Genomic DNA, 17,422 nt, shown 5'->3' on the forward strand with positions numbered 1-17,422 from the left:
ATCTTGAACGTGTGTCTGTTCTCCATTTGACCTCCATCTATAGGTGGTGGCCAATGCCTTAATGGGAGCCATCCCTTCCATCTTCAACGTGTGTTGTCCGTGTGACCTCCATCTAGGTGGTGGTTAATGCCTTACTGGGAGCCATCCCTTCCATCATGAACGTGTGTTGTCCGTGTGACCTCCATATAGGTGGTGGTAAATGCCTTAGTGGGAGCCATCCCTTCCATCATGAACGTGCTGCTGGTGTGCCTGATCTTCTGGCTGATCTTCAGCATCATGGGCGTGAACCTGTTCGCAGGGAAGTACTACTATTGCTGGAACGACACATCCGAGGAGTACTTTAACCATGAGGACGTCAACAACAAGACGGAGTGCTTCGCGCTCATCATGGCCAACTTCACCGAGGTCCGCTGGAGGAACGTGAAGATCAACTTCGATAACGTAGGCGCAGGGTACCTGGCTCTGCTGCAAGTGGTGAGCGATCGCTTGGACACCCGTGGGCTCTCCAGTCTCGGTGTCTGCAACTCTCTTTCCTGTCACGTTAACTAAAGTCTTGGTGTCTGCAACTCCTTTCTGTCACATTAACTTAAGTCTTGGTGTCTGCAACTCTCTTTCTGTCATGTTAACTCAAGTCTCTGTGTCTGCAACCTCCTTTCTGTTACATTAACTAACACCTTGTCTGTTGTTTATTTCTCCTGGTGCATTCTAATAGTGAGGGTTATATAAGTCGAGGGCTTGGAGCGCAAGATTGCTTAAAACATATTGAAGCACAGCTTTTTATACAGATTAGGCATGGTTTTATTTTTAGGTTGTTTTAACTAAATAATAATCAATGAAAAGCTCTTGTGATTTTTTTCACTTATAATGCCCTTTGCGCTCCAAGCCCTCAAAATGCATTTGCGTGGAGTCGAGCTGCAATGACTAAAAAAAGTGTAATTTTGTTGAACATGCGACAGCGACAGTAAAGGAACTGAATTGAACATTGTATGTTTGCCCCTCCCTCTCACAGGCCACGTTCAAGGGCTGGATGGACATTATGTACGCCGCCATCGACTCCAGAAAGGTAGGCTAGCTGGGATCGAGCCCCCCCAGGCAGCTCTCAGGCTGTGCTCCCCGATTCATTTGACGAGGTACAGCTGTGTTTATTGTATAAATAAACTGTGTGCAGGTGGAAGACCAGCCCATCTATGAGGACAACATCTACATGTACATCTACTTTGTTGTTTTCATCATCTTTGGCTCTTTCTTCACCCTCAACCTCTTCATCGGTGTCATCATCGACAACTTCAACCAGCAAAAGAAAAAGATAAGAATTTTACTACTTTTCTATTTTCTACCTCTTCTTATTCTTATTCTTATTATTATTAGCATTGCATTGCAGTGCATTGAAGTAAAGGTCTTCACGGGTACAAAATGGACCCAGAACTCTGACGGACCCAGGGAATTTTGTTCTCGATATCTGATTGGATCCCAATAGTCTTGTTTAGTTGTTTTCATTAATGACAGACCCGGACACTAATTGACCCGGGAGGTGGGGGGGGGAATTTGTACTGAGATCAGGTTGTGTGCGATATCATTTTATTACCGACCCAGTGCGTGTCCCAAGTGGACTCAGGGGAGAGAGCGGGATCCAATCCAATGAAAAATGGACCCGACAATGTATTCCTCTTCATATACCTGTATGTTCTTTAAACGGACGAGGACAGGCACTGACGGCAATAGAACGACTAGAAGCCCAATTCAGTGGTGGAAAGTAACTAAGTACATTTACTTAAGTACTGTAGTACATTTTTTAGGTATTTGTCTTTCCAATTTCCAATACTTTTACTTGTACTCCACTACATCTCAGATGTAAATTTTGTACTTTATTTAAAAACGTTAGTTACTAGTTACGTTGTAGATTGTGATTATTATTACAAAACATACATGAACCACGCCCAATAGACATTTCGGCCATTTCAAAATAGCCGATCTGCAAGCTTGTAGATCTGCTATTTTCAAAAGATTTGAAAACTTGTGAAATGGGACATTCTGCACAATGAGTAGACTACTGTCTACTTGTGGTACTTTAAGTACATTTTGAAACCAATACAATAATAATTGTACTTTTACTCAAGTACATTTTAATTCATTTGTATTAGTATTTCGACATTGCAGTGTTGATACTTTTACCTAAGTAAAGCAAAACTTGAGTACTTTTTCCACCACTGCCCAAACTTGTTAGTAAAATGTGGACCCGGACCCAGAACGGGTCTCGGGTTGGGTCTCGAAGCTTTTCCGGTTTGGGGCGGCACCCGTGAAGACCTCTACGTTGAAGCATGCAACCTCTACTACTAAAGTATGTAAGCACATTTTTTTGGAAGGCACTTTTCATAACAAGAGTCAAAGTCTCATCTAAATAATAATTATAATAGCCTACTAATCAAAGCTCAAGTGTGCGTGTGCACACACGCCCTTGTGTGCGCATGCGATGTGTTGGCGTGTACCAGTTTGTCATGAAGTCTTTATTATTATTATTAACCACAACATTTGGATTATATCGGCAGATCCGGAGTCCAAATGCTTCCAATTTGTAACCAGAATTTTTCTTATGCCTTTACTTTGGAGGTCAGGATATCTTCATGACGGAAGAGCAGAAGAAGTACTACAATGCCATGAAGAAACTAGGTTCAAAGAAACCACAGAAGCCAATCCCTCGGCCATTGGTTAGTGAAGACTTTATTTCCCATTTATATTAGGGGCCGGGCAGCTCTGTATTTGCCATTCTTGAATCTTGCGTCTTGAATCGTCTTCTGCATCTTCCAATGAGGAAATCTACCTTTCATTCCTTCCTCATCTGGCATTGATGTCGCTAATAGTCCTGATGGTGGCGCTAGAGCGACCGTCTAAAGTAAAAAAAAATTACTTCAATAAAAAAAATCTCCATAACAATAAAGTTGTACATCCTCCTTACCACCTCATAACATTTGCCCAAACGTACCCAAGTGTACCCCCTAGTGGCCCAAGTGAGCAGAACTAGTCCGACGTTTTGGACCAGACCCAATCGCCAGAGAAACAAGAAGGTCTCTATTAACGGCGTGGCTTCCCTGTGGATCTCTGGCGTCCTGTTTGATGACGTCATAAAGATTGCTTGATGATCTGTCTTTGCCCAAATATGGAAAAGTCAATCAGGGATTTACTTCCTTGGCCTACAGGCGGAAATTTGGCGCTGGCAGACAGACGGACGGACCCTCTTCTAGGCGGCTCGCCTCAAAGGAGCCACGCCGTAAAACACGTTGCCATTTTACGTTTCTGCAAACCGCGGATACGTTGAATCTCGACTTTTCAAGGCAAGCATGGCGTCAGAAGCGGGCCTGAGCCCCGCGAGGCTCCACCCACCAAGCAAGGCTCCGCACCCCCCAAGCGAGGCGCCAGCCGAGCAACGTGCCAGTGCCGCGCGGTGCGACGGCCGCGCTGATGACGCAACGCTGTTCGTTCCACTTGCATATCAGTAGGATGGGAATCACTTGTCAATCCGTTTCGACATATCTTTGACTATCGAAATCTACTGTAGGACCTTTGAGCTTGACATGGTCCGCATCTGGAAATGTTGATATGCAACGAGTAGGCTCCACATTCAACGTACCTGTGGATCACAGAAACGTGCGATGCCGACGTTATTCTTTGGCGACCAGGCTGGCTATCTTCACGTAACCTAGAGAGAGAGCATCGTTGACTAAAGTAAAACATTAGTTTTCCTCCTTTTATAGAGCAATCAATCATTGTCAAAAATAAATGAACAAACATCTCTATGTTGTTGTCTAGATGAAGTACACAAACACATACATTTTTTTGACACTAGTTTGAAATCTGCCTTTACTGCAACCCCTGGTGACTGCCTACGTCATAGTGTGAAGCCATCGACGGTTTCTCACTTGGCAAATAAAGCTCTAGTACGAGTTCATGACTCTCAACCTTGGTGCCTAAGGTTGAGAGTTCCTGAGAGCCCTGGATGATGATGATGCACAATAAAAACCTGCTAAACGCCTACTGAGGCTACATTGTGCTGATGTGTGGATTAGAGACATATGATTTAAAAAAAAAAAAAAAAAAAACGTTTTCTGATTTATTTTCTGATTTTTTTATGGATATGAATAATGTCACCTGAGGCTTTAGCTGACTTTTATGCTGTGGTATATATAACTGGCTTGACTCATGCAAGAAAGAGACTTTAAGCGAAACTGTGTTTTTTACAACTCTGCCGAAGGGATGATACACTTCCATTTGCTTGGATATATTTCTTCTTCTTCTCCTCCTCACCAAATCCATGCACTGGTTACTTCAGTAACCCCAGTTGCACTGAATAGTAACCAGTATGCCTAGAAATGTTTTCAGATAACTTCACGCTGGCAGGAGTTATGAAGTCAGGTTCATGTAGCTTATCAATTTGCCTTCATGCTCAGTTCTTTCCTTATTTTTATTTTTTATCATAGCCCAGTAGTTTTACTTTTGCTGTATTTGCTGTGTTATACAAATATGTTACCGTTTCTGTCACCCTCTAGCAGCTAGAAAATGCTTAATATGTCTCCATGCAACCCTGTCGGTTGTGTGCGTCTTAGTGTGAAGACACCTGGGATTCAACCGTTGCTCCGGGTAGCTCGACGTGATCACGGCATGCCGTTTGGTTCCAAAGGTTGTGAGTTCAAAACCTGGGGCAAGGCAGTTGCACCGTGAACATCGTACAGTATGCCCGTCACAGTGCGATATGGAAAACCAGTCAGATTGGAAAAGGTGCACTCGGTTTCACCGTCGGAGGCGCGCCGCCTGAAGGTGACTTGAGCCACGAGAGGCACCGCCGTGCAGAGCGTTTGCGAAGTCACCTTCAGTCGACTCAGCGCCGTCCAAGTTGCGTACTGACAGGCACAGAATCGTAAAATAATCATCCCAGCCCCTTCGCTCGGTACCTCAGAGTAGGTCGTTTCTTTTCCTAGGTGAACGCGGAGAAAACGAGCACTCCTTTTTCAATCTGACTGGTTTTTCAATCATACTGTAACACACCTAATCGAGGCATTCATGTACTGTGGTGAGACAGAAAGCCGTGTTCAACAGTTTAACCGTTCTGTTAATGGATCCTCCCTGTGTTTCCTCTCCTGTTCTCCTTCTTCCTCCTCTTCTTCCTCTTCCTCCTGAAAATGCCCGGCCCCGAGTCACAGCTGCATGGCAGCTTTACTATTATTCAACCTGTTATACATATGTATTAAGTTAATGTCATTCTTCTGTACACTCACCAACCAACCAACTAACTAGCGTGGTGCAGCGATGTGTTTAATGATGCCGTTGAAAAGAACAAAGGGAAGCTCTAAATAGATGCTTTGAAATGTATTGTTTATTGTTATAATCTCACCACGTTGTTTTAATCTGTCTACTCCTCACCTGTATCTGTGTTTCATGCCTACTGCGGCGCGACCTGAATTACCCTCGGGATCGCTAAAGGTTTACTTATCTATCTACCTACAATATATATATATATCTGTATAGATATATAATGTATATATCTATCATTTGCGCCCAGCTATAGAGTACCGATGTCCTGACCTCACTCCCGCTACCCTCTGGGTCAGGCGCTTTTTTAAATATTGGAATTTCCAAAGAGAAAAGATTGCATCATACCAGAACTGCGTTCCAAACAGAAACTATTAAATCAGCCCGCAGGCGACATTGTCAGGTATTGCAAGTACTGTACTTAAGTATTCAATTTTGAATTATTTGTACTTTACTTGAGTATTTCCAATTTATACTTATAATACTTTTACTTCTACACCACTACACCTCGGATCAAAATGTTGTACTTACTCCACTAAAATTATTTGAAAATGTTAGTTACTAGTTACTATAGGTTTTGATTATTACGTTAATCACTTAAACCCTATATACATTTTGACCATTTAAAAATAGCTTGTAATAATTGTAGTCGATTTGCTATTTTTAGTACATTTTGATAGTGATACTTTTGTACTTGTATTCAAGTATATTTAGAATTCCGGACTTACTACTTACTTGTAGTCATCTTTCACCATCAGCCGATGCTTCATTTGAGAGTAAAATCGTCAGATGTGTAAAATTCTTTGGAACACCGTTGTGATATGATGCAATCCACGTGAAATAAAAGAAAATTACTCCCGGGACCCAGGGGGATGGTGGCCTCTAGCGGCCCCTAGCGGAAGTGATGTCAATCTTCGGTGCTATTATTGCAGCAACTGCCAGGAGTACCTAACATCAAAATTAAACATATTAATTGTACTTTACAGTAACAGTTATAATCAGTAACAGTTATAATCTTCAAGCTGATTCATGTGGAGTGGCATGCAGGGCCAAATTAGCCATTGGGCCAATGGGGCCGTGGCCCAGGGGCCCTTGGCTCTCAGGGGCCCTATTGGGAAAATGTAAAGCCCTGTAATGGGTTTGAGGCCCTGAAAAAAGCTCCTGGGGACCTTCATTGGCCATTGATTTTGTTAAATTTAGGTAAACAAAATGATAAAAACACAAAAAACTCGGAAATTCTGCGCGCACGCGCGCTAGGGGGGCCCCAAAAAATGTACCGGCCCAGGGGCCCTTGTGGGGTTAATCCGTCCCTGGTGGCATGGCCTGGTTGTGGGGATGCCCTAACCCATCCCATGCATCCCAGAATAGCGATGCTGGCGTTAAACGTGAACACGTAAACAAGTTACGTCCTATCATAGAAACAGATGTTCTCTCGACTGGTCCTTGTGACAGTGCTGGATCTTAGAGGGAAAGATTCACATATTTACGTAGCGTAAAATATGACAGAAAAGGTTCTAAAAAATATTAACTATGTAATTCAGGGATTGCCGTACAATGATGATGATGATATTTACAGGGCTGACCTAAGTGTGAATCAATGCTATAATGGATTGCATTGTTGCTACATGTCGTATGTGGACGATGTTATTATTTACATGGCTGACCTAAGTGTTGTTCATAAGAACCAATGCTACACTACTAACCCCTCCCAGCAGACCCCCCCGACCCTCCTCTGTTAACCGCTCTCCTTTGCTTCCCACAGAACCCAGTCCAGGGGCTGGTATTTGACTTTGTCACGCAGCAGGTGTTCGACATCTCCATCATGATGCTCATCTGCCTCAACATGGTCACCATGATGGTGGAGACCGACGACCAGACCAAGGAGACTGAGGAAGTGCTCTACTGGGTGAACTTTGTCTTCATCGTGGTCTTCACCACCGAGTTTGTGCTCAAACTGTTCGCACTGCGGCAGTACTACTTCACCATCGGCTGGAACATCTTCGACGTGGTCGTGGTCATCCTGTCCATTGTGGGTACGTGTTGGCCCAATATGTCGGCGAATATATTCCGTCGTTTCGATCTGAGGCGCGCGCGGGACCACCATTGATGAATATATTCGCCATTGGGTGTTTTTGTACGATAGAGGTCGGTCGCTCTTCCGCAACCTGTGAGTGATTCTACGACTTCCGAAGAAGAGTACACAAAAATCCAATCTAATGTTATAGGATATATATTTGTGTGTGTGTGTGTGTGTGTGTGTGTGTGTGTGTGTGTGTGTGTGTGTGGGTGGAAACAAGCTATGTTCAACTGCCAATAACTAAAGAACGGAACATTGCGGTGACAGACTTTTTTTCTGGAAGAAAGTAGAGACTCTCCTCTTTCTTTTGAGACATTTGGTGTTTATATCGTCATAGAACTAAATATTCTGTGGGTGTTGAAAGATATAGTTAAAAATGCTCATTGATTGATGGCAGTGGCTGAAGACTGTTCTAGAGAAACTCCGGCAGTTAATGAGTAAAGAGAAAGGATGGGAAAACAAACAAAGCATTTCTTTTTACGATCACTGGTTCTCAAATCATATCTAGGGGTCTGCAAAATGTGTTAACCACTTAAACTCTATATAGTTGACTGGAGTCCCACAGGGCTCTGTTATTGTGGGGAGAGCTTTTCCTGAAAATAGCCGATCGACATCTGCTATTTCCTGAGAGAGTTACCCCCACAAGTGGTTACATTTAGCATCTAACTCCATTATATACTTCGGCAATTTCGAAAATAAACATCAACGCGACGCAATGTATATTGAGCTTTTTATTTTTGTTTTTTACTTTTTAATGTTTAAATAATTTTGAAAGAATTTAACACCAATCTTCTCTTATAGGGTCTCTGGCACAAAATCTTTTCAGACGAGGATCTGCAACCAAATACATATCAGTTTGCTGGTCCTTGACATGAACAAGTTGGACAACCACTGTTTTTTTTTTAGATTGTTATTTTGGTACATACTGTCATAGATATATATAAACTCTAGATAGCTCACCCACGCTGTTGGCCAATGGAGAGCGACGTCGTTACGTGGCGGCCATCTTACCTCGGGCCACATAACATTGTGTCTATGGGGCATGTACTCTTAAATGACCATAACTTGCTCAATTTTCAACCGATTTTCAAACGGTTTGATTTGTTATAAACGTCAGAGACGTCCGCATACTTATATGCTTTTATACAACGTTCATATAAAAAAAAAATTAAGCAGATAAGCGTCCTGAATCATAGCCACGTTGACAACGTTTGTAATAAACCAACCCGTAAATCCGTCAAGATTTGAGCGAGTTATGACTGTTTCTGTTTGAGCTGCCATTGAACATACTGTACTGTAGCCCCGAAGTAAGATGGCTGCCGGGTGAACGACGTCAGAAACTCCGCCTTGAGCCATCTAGAGTTTATATATATCTATGCATACTGTAGCCCAATAGGCTCATATGGTCGTATCCATTTTGGAAATTATTCTTCCTACTTACTTCACATGTGTTACCAATGATACTAATTAAGGCTCCGTTCCATTCCAGGTTTTTAAACAGCTGGTGGATGGAAATGATGCTCGCACAAATGGAACCAAATGAACCCATAAGGATCCATTTGGTTCCATTTGTACACTCTCAGAGTTATGGAAATGAAGAATTTAAGGAACATTGTCAGCAGGGACGTGCACAGGGGCAGGGGCCGAAAATTTGAAATGATGTGCCACACCACATAATTTGGGTTTTATTTAAGGGGTGCCAGACACCATTTTGCGGGTGGTGGGGAGTGGGGACACAAGGTTATATACTTAAGTCAATCAGTAGGCCTACAAATCTACACTCAGTATTGAGCAAGATATGAACATTGATAAGATCATAGAAGAAAATATGATAGCCTAGATGCTTATTCAATCAGTACAAAGCTATAGGCCTAGTATTGAGCAAGATATTGCGCTTTACCAAACATTATCATCTTACATCATCGCGATACCAAAACATAACATCATATGCCGATTTGCTCAGTGACAGACAAAACAAACTTCATTCATTGTTAATGGCATTTTTACTGTTTGTCTAGGAAAGACAAACATTAAACCTGTATATAGAAGGGGCTAGCGCCCCTCAAAAAGGAGCACACTCATGTGCCCACTGTAGTTGCCTCACTGTTTTTAGTGCCCTAAACCCTGATCCCTGAGTCGTTTTGTTTGTGACTTGTGAGCGGCTGTGTGTGCACTCAACTGCATCAATGATCGAATGCCATGTGTTCAGCTTGTTTGGTTGATTGTGTGTTGCCCATTCATCAGCAGCATATTTTTGTCTTTGTGACTAAATGTAGCCTGGCTAGTGGCTACTACATTGGTGGTGTTGACCATGTTGCTACATTGTCCACATAACATTTGTGCAACAAGAGCCAATGCCAATATTCTATATTTAATATTAGAACTTTTTAAAGACAGATTAATTGTCAGCAATGCAGCTGCGGGCGCAATGGGGCATTATCACTGTGCTGCCTGCAGTGCAGAATGTAAGAAGATAACTTTCATATTATTGTGAAAGTTATCGTGAAATGGAGGATGTCATGTAAGAACACACTTTTGTTGGTTACAGACCAGGGTAAATATGAAGTTTTGCCCCAAAGTCTTGTTTAATATATTATTCTTATGTCCAGCGGTGGTGTGTTGTTTTTAAGCAACGTAACGGCAATGCACGTTGGACGGGTTTGAGGGGGCCAACGACGGAAGACCGTCGCTTCCTACTCCCGTCACTGATGGGAGGAGGAAGCGACTCCCGCCCGTCGTGGGCCCCCTCAAAACTATTGGGCCCCCTATGTTTACTATTGGGAGAAAAAATCAACTGCTGCGTAATTTGTGTAGCGGGGTAGCGAGCGAGAAGGGCGAGAGGGGAATTATTTCAACATAAAATGCTACATTTCAGTTCAGGACGGAGAGGGCACTTTTCTCTGACGGTCAAAACGGCAATTTATGGAAATTAAATGGAACCGAGCCTTAATTAGTATCATTGGTAACACCTGTGAAGGAAGTAGATAGAGTTATTTCCAAAATGGCGTATGTGCATAGAGCCTATTGGCATGTTTTTTGGTTGTTTGCTGTCAACATGTGATTATACAGTGATTTGTGTTTGCCACTTCAGTTAATACAATTTTGAGGAACTTTTTACTTTATTCAATACTTTATACTACGACTATCTCAGAGGAAAATATTGTGCTTTTTACTCCGCTACACTTTAGTCACTCATTCATTTATAGATTCCACAAAATACATATCTGATCTACAAGCGTGTAGATCATGTCTCGATGTGACATGTTGTGAGCTTGTAGATCATCTATATTCAAGAGATTTTGAGTAACTTTAAAGTTACTATACTTATATGTTGATGCCAATACTTTGTACGGTTGCTCATGTAACATTTTTAATGTAACTACTAACGGAGTATATTATTTTCTAGATTGTGGTATTGCTACTTTAGAAAACCAAATCGATCTGGTTCGGTATAGACAACAGAAGTCCTGACGTCACTCACTCATCCCCTGGTTCCCAGAATTTTTGTTTTCTCTATGGAGAATACATTGGGTTATAGAAAATCATCTCATATAGGCTAAGCATTGTGGTCCAAAAATAAACAAACTGTCTTTGCAATAATATCGGGGAGGTGTCTCTGTATAATTTATTATAGTCAGTCAGTCATACTTGTTACTAAAATGTAACTAATTCGGTGGCGGTAACATTAGTGTTTTCTTGCCGTCAGTTGATGCTTCACATCCATATGAGTGAAACCGCCAGAATCATTTATTATGGGAACACAGTTCTTATTTGACACGATATAAGAAAAAGTCTATGAGAATTCAGAATGGGGGGATAAACAAAAACGCAACCCAGTTAGGATGTGTAAATGACGTCAGACTCTACAGGTACAGTATGTGTCTTCATGTGTTGTCTAAATAATGCAATAGTATAAAATAATATCATTAGTAAGGACCTAATCCTCTCCCCACTGGCTGTGTGTTTGATTGCAGGCATGTTCCTGGCTGACATCATCGAAAAGTATTTTGTGTCACCGACCCTCTTCAGGGTCATCCGTCTTGCCCGAATTGGCAGAATTCTTCGTCTCATCAAGAGTGCAAAGGGCATTAGGACCCTGCTGTTCGCTCTGATGATGTCCCTTCCCGCCCTGTTCAACATTGGCCTGTTACTGTTCCTCGTCATGTTCATTTTCTCCATCTTCGGCATGTCGAACTTTGGCTACGTCAGATACGGTGCGGGAATCGACGACATGTACAACTTTGAGACGTTCGGCAACAGCATGATCTGCCTGTTCATGATCACCACTTCGGCCGGTTGGGACGGCCTCCTTCTACCAATCCTAAACTACCCTCCAGACTGTGACCTTAAACTCGAGAACGCAGGCACGCCCAATACGGGCGACTGCGGAAATCCGTCGGTGGGCATCTTCTTCTTCGTCATGTATATTATTATATCCTTTCTTGTTGTGGTCAACATGTACATCGCCATTATCTTAGAGAACTTTGGCGTGGCAACGGAGGAGAGCAGCGACCCGCTAAGCGAGGATGACTTTGAGACCTTCTATGAGGTCTGGGAGAAGTTTGACCCCGACGCGTCACAGTTCATCACTTACTCCAAGCTGTCGGACTTCGCCGACACGCTGGAGCACCCACTGCGCATTCCCAAGCCGAACACCATCGAGCTGATCGCCATGGACATGCCCATGGTGAGCGGCGACCGCATCCACTGCCTGGACATCCTGTTCGCCTTTACCAAGCGAGTGCTGGGCGACAGCGGCGAGCTGGACATGCTCCGCCAGCAGATGGAGGAGCGCTTCATCGCCGCCAACCCGTCCAAGGTGTCGTACGAGCCCATCACCACCACCCTCCGGCGCAAGCAGGAGGACGTCTTCGCCAAGATCATCCAGAGGGCGTACCGATCGCACCTGTCCAGGCGGGGCTTCAAGTGCAAGCGCAAGCCGATCAACAGCAAGGTGGAGAACGGCCAGACCAATCAGGAACAGGACAAGAAGGAGGGCACGCCCTCCACGGCGTCCCTGCCCTCGTACGACAGCGTCACCAAGCCCGACAAGGAGAAACAGGACGACAACAACGAGGGCAACAAAAAGGGCGGACGCAAGGAGAAGGGAAGAAACCAAAAAGACATCAGGGAATCAAAATGTTAAGAGTGTGTCGGAAGTAATAATCACAGTAATAACAATAAATTATTATAATAATGTAACTTCAAGCAAAGTGAGAGGAAAAAACCATCTAACCCACACAGATGTACAGATTATTTCATTTGCAAGTAAGAAAAGAATACTATTCAATACTTTTGTTTACAGACTTCATTCTTTTATTGATGCAGAGGGATAGCGGCGGCCCCCGCGGCCGGCGGCTTGAAGACACTTGAACTTGAGTAAAAACCAAACATAATCAGCGTACTGTGTGACATTGTTGCATCTAGACTGATCTTTACACAAAGGGAACGACAGACCGTCCGACAGACGGAATACTACGTAAAATGTCTGTGTCTGCCGAGTGGCAGACGGCTCACTTTTGCTGCTGGCTCTAACGGACGAGACAAGAGACTTTACACGCTTAGAGGCGCGAATGAGACGGACGCTAGCGACGAATCCACGGCGCGGTAACGGATTCTTATGCAAAACAGTGTTGAGACGGAAAAACGAGGAACGCTGCTTGATGTCTGAAGAATCATCGAAAAGCAGAGTTCAAAACGAGGGTTTTTTTTTCTGTGTCGTTTAGCGTTGAAACTAAACGACACACTCACTCTGTGTGAGCAAAACCCAAGAACGACTGGTGAGTGAAAGACAAACAAAAGACCCAGAGCAATGGAAGGGTTTTTTGGGTTTGTTTTGTTTGTTAATGCTAAAATATACTTGTATCTCCACTTAATTTGAGCGGCAAAAAAAAAAAAAGAAAAGTAAAAAAAAAAGAACAGAAAAAAATAAGAATCTTCAACATTTTGCCTCCACATGTCACTTAACTCTTCTAGTCATTTGATCTTTGTTATAACCGCATCAAAAGGCTTTTTCTACATGGGCTTTCACACCGATTGGTTAAGGGTCTGTTTATTAAAGGGTCAACTCGGGCCAAGGGCTTACATTTACTCAGAAAGATTTCCAAACAAATACATAAATAATTGTGCTTGTTCAATGCATAGAAATGACTTGCATGATGGCATGTTTTGATCAGAAATCTTGCATGAATAATCATAGTCCACAAGACACTAATACTCAGACCACAGTGGTGGCTCGACCAGGAGATCGAGACATTGTCAAAAATTGAACGTTAAGAGGTTAATTAAAGAGAAATGATATGGGGTTGATGATCTCAAAAACGGATCCTATTTTTCTCTCTAACACTTTTCAAATGTCAATAATCGTCGCCTCGATGGGGACGGAGTGTGGAAACTGTTCGGGATTGTAAAGTCTGGCTTATTTTCGACTGAGGAAGGCGTGGGCGCGCCACGTCGACACGTTGGCGCTTTGTTCAGTAGAGAATGCCATGGTTTTCTTTGTTTTGTTTATCTTGTCGAGCGACATCACGCCTCGCAAGACTTGAATCAGGCTCCTTAGAAACAGCAACATTGTGGAATGAGAGAAGGAAAGAATCCAAACACTTTTTTGCTGCTCTGGAGATATGTGTCAGATTAACGGGAATGGGTGTCTGTGTATTTGTGGGATGGTTTCAAAGAGTGGAGAATGGAATCACTGTAAATCAAAAGAAGAAGGTAGAAGAAGAAAAAAAATGCAAGAAGAAGAAGCTTATATTTATAATTTATATGCAACAACATAATTTATGTAATGTACCATACCACCTGCCTTTGGTTCTGTGAAAGAGGTTTTAATGTGACACAGGCATGGCAAGCTCCTTTTCCATTTCTAATGTTTCTCTGAGGATGGGTTAGACTTATGGAAGGGCTGAGAGGGCTTTTTAACCAGTTCAACGTTAATTTGTAACTTTATGGATAACATTCGACTTACTAATATGTTGCTTTTATCAAAAAATATTAACACCCTGTTCATTCGCTGATATGATTTCTTTTAAACAATTTGGCGGCTCATTTTAAACAGTGTTGTCAAATCTAGTTTGATGTGGGAACGGAGTCGTTCTCATGCTAGAAACTGCGTCTGTTACGGGTGTCTTCAGTTAGAGTCGCCGGTTTAGAGAGAGAGAGAAACAGAAACCTGTGAGTGGATAATAGAACATTGTGTGGAGAAGCCAAAGAGACCTGCCACGTTAAAGCCTGTTTTATACTCCGTAGTGGAACGGAGAGGCGCGGGCCGGACACAGCCCCGCCCCCAACAAGCAGATACTTGTAGGTCCGCTGTTGTTTCGGCGCGCGGCTCGGCCCACGCAACGGAGTACAAACAAAGCACTGAAACCCCTGCCCCCCGTTGTCCATGGAGTGGGATTGGGCAAAGTACGGCCCGCCCCATTCTGTCTTGTTTTTGTTAGTTTTTTTGCTGTCATCGTTAGACGGAGACGAGACCATAGAAATGTATGCAATGCTTGAAAAATTCACCCCTTTTTCTCAGGAGATAATATTATAGATGTATTATTATGAGCTCTGCAATGCAAGTGAATGTGATGAGAGTATTTATGAACAAAAAAAAGAACTGTTTGATTTATTTTCTGTTTTTGCCACGCTGATGGACAATGATGCCTGCCCCCCGGTCAGGGGGCCGTCTTTGTGCCCGCCCACCCCGGTCGTAGAGCTTCCTGCTTATGACGCTTACGAAAATAGGGCTAGAAGAAGCATCTCAGCGACACAAAACGGTAAAAAAAAAAACAACACTTCGCTGGCTTACGAAGGCGGGCGTTTGTTTGTACTGGTAGAGGATTACATTTTGTGGATTATGTCAATATCGACTCATTGGACCGAAGTCTGGTCTCGATTAAATTTCAATATTAAAAAAAACAACAGTAACATTGCCCCCCCTCCCCTCCCCCCCTCCCCACCCCAAACAGCAACCACAGATATTAGCAACCGCTGTGAGTGCCATGCTCGATGTGTAAAGGCCCCGCAGATGTTCCCGTAGATTTGACACGATGCGTGCTCTGAAAAGCAGTGTTATCCCAACCCTTAAAAAAAATCAGTATTTTCAAGAAATGTTGCCGCTGTGTCTCTCCTGCCACCCCGAGAGACACTAACGCTATACTTTAGTTTAGTTTAGACCGCTGCTCTCATCCATGGCCATGCTGAAACCAACCCCGCTTGGGGTTTTACTGAATGGCGAAAAATGGGCCAGTCGACAAGCTCGCCACGGCTCGCCGAACGCAAAGCGCAGTGAGCTTGTAGATCTGCGTTCATTTAGATTTGTTGAATCTTATTGATTTTTTTTAAGTATTACTTTTTCTTTTTTAATTCCTGTTTTTATGTTCAAAGATCTCTTTTTACATATAAAACAGAATTGAAAATAAAAATAAATAAAATGGGTGTCCTCACTACCCATTGGTCCGCGACCGACCCCCAGAAAGGGTCCGCGACCGACCACATTGTTTGGGAAACACTGCTCTCTCTGAAACCATATCTCATATTCTCATTGTGCATTTTTCTTCATATTTGCTATAATTATTAATACTGCATAACAAATACCAAATAACCACCAGAGCACTGGGTGCATCGTTACGTTATGGTACTGTGAGCCTACAAGCACCAACGCCAGAGCTTTTTGCACTTCCTGTTGTGCAGTGATGTCACTTCCTGTCTATGAACACCCCCCCCCCCCCCCCCCCTCATCCCTTCTTCTCGAGTTCTATTGGTCCAGTAGCTGCATGACGAGATCTCCAAACAGTGTGGGGCGTTGAACCTGAACCAAATAAAAACTCTGAATGATGAAAAAGCATAAAAAACTAACGCTACTGCCGTACCATTTTCTCTCCAAGACCAACCATGGATTACAGAAAAATGGAAGAAAAACAATTTACACACACATATAAACATCCATTTGGGAAAAAGTGAAAAAAAAGAAATAATTGTACAGTTCCGGCTATGTTGTATACGGCACAAAACGCTGAAGTTTAAGAATGGACTTTTTAAGAGATTATAAATAATGTAATATATAATTTTATTTTAACGGCATGCGTAGTTTTTTGTAAATACAGAATTACTTAAAAAACTACAGCTATTATTCTAATACTAAATATTCTTGACCATATAGAATGGCTTTCTCCAGCTGACACCCCTGGTCACGTGACCTTATCGTTAGAAAGAAAGGACTAGATTTTTTTTTTGAGTCACTTTTCACATAAGAGGGAAGTAAGCTAAAAGAATCTATTATTAAAGTGCAAAAGCTATATTTAAATCTATATAAAAATCAACACATCTACAAAGGGAGGGTATACTTACATATATTATATATATACATTTTAATTATATATATAAATATGTTTAGTATACGTTAGAAATAATGTCTTCAACTCAACTGCCCCCCCCCCTATTGTCCGCTTCTTGTATTCAAAAGGGAGACCCGGTAAAAATTTTAAAAAAAAACACAGACTGTAATTGATCATGTTTGTTTTGTTTGTGTGTTTTGTGCAATAAATGTTGAGAGTATGTCCAGAACTCTGGCCTGCCCCCCGCTGGCCACCAGCGTACCATGCATGGTGTTGTACTTGATGACTAGACTGCTTGCTGATTGCACTACCAGCACACCCTTTTATACACGTGTGTCTCTGCCATGAGGGTTTTCTGTTCTGACCATGTACATGTATGTCCCATGAGGCATTTATTTTGTAACCATGTCTGTCCCGTAAGATTTTATTTTGCAACAATGTATTTCCCATAAGGTTTTGTTTTGTAACGATGGTTTTATTATCTGACAATGTCTGTCCCATAAGGCTTTCATGTTTCGACGATGTCTTTCCCATAGGGTTTCCCCCACGTCTCACCACAACGTAAAAGGAAAACGTACAACCGATTTTAAGCCTAAATCTTTTTTCCCCTGTTTCATTTTTTATTTTATGTTTTTGTCCTGACGTGTGGAGATAAATAACATACAGAAACGCCTGTCTGCTTTCTGTGTATTTCTCTTCACGTCGATTAAACGCAAATCGA

At 42.6% G+C, this 17,422-nt stretch overlaps 1 protein-coding gene across 2 annotated transcripts in view; it reads left to right on the forward strand.

The window, feature by feature from the left end:
• Window positions 1-12,524, forward strand: part of LOC306929157 (sodium channel protein type 8 subunit alpha-like) — a gene marked incomplete at its 3' end in the record, with an annotated part of 99,385 nt that extends 86,861 nt beyond the window's left edge. For both annotated transcript variants that reach the window (XM_079509573.1, XM_079509574.1), the window contains exons 22-27: window positions 190-474; window positions 1,010-1,063; window positions 1,169-1,306; window positions 2,601-2,705; window positions 7,064-7,334; window positions 11,353-12,524. In XM_079509573.1, coding sequence (XP_079365699.1) covers window positions 190-474; window positions 1,010-1,063; window positions 1,169-1,306; window positions 2,601-2,705; window positions 7,064-7,334; window positions 11,353-12,524 — 2,025 coding nt within the window. The remainder of the gene's footprint in view (window positions 1-189; window positions 475-1,009; window positions 1,064-1,168; window positions 1,307-2,600; window positions 2,706-7,063; window positions 7,335-11,352) is intronic.
• Between the last annotated feature and the right edge of the window lie 4,898 nt (window positions 12,525-17,422).

This window comes from Electrona antarctica (genome assembly GCF_951216825.1).
Source record: "Electrona antarctica genome assembly, chromosome: 9".
Lineage (NCBI taxonomy): Eukaryota > Metazoa > Chordata > Actinopteri > Myctophiformes > Myctophidae > Electrona > Electrona antarctica.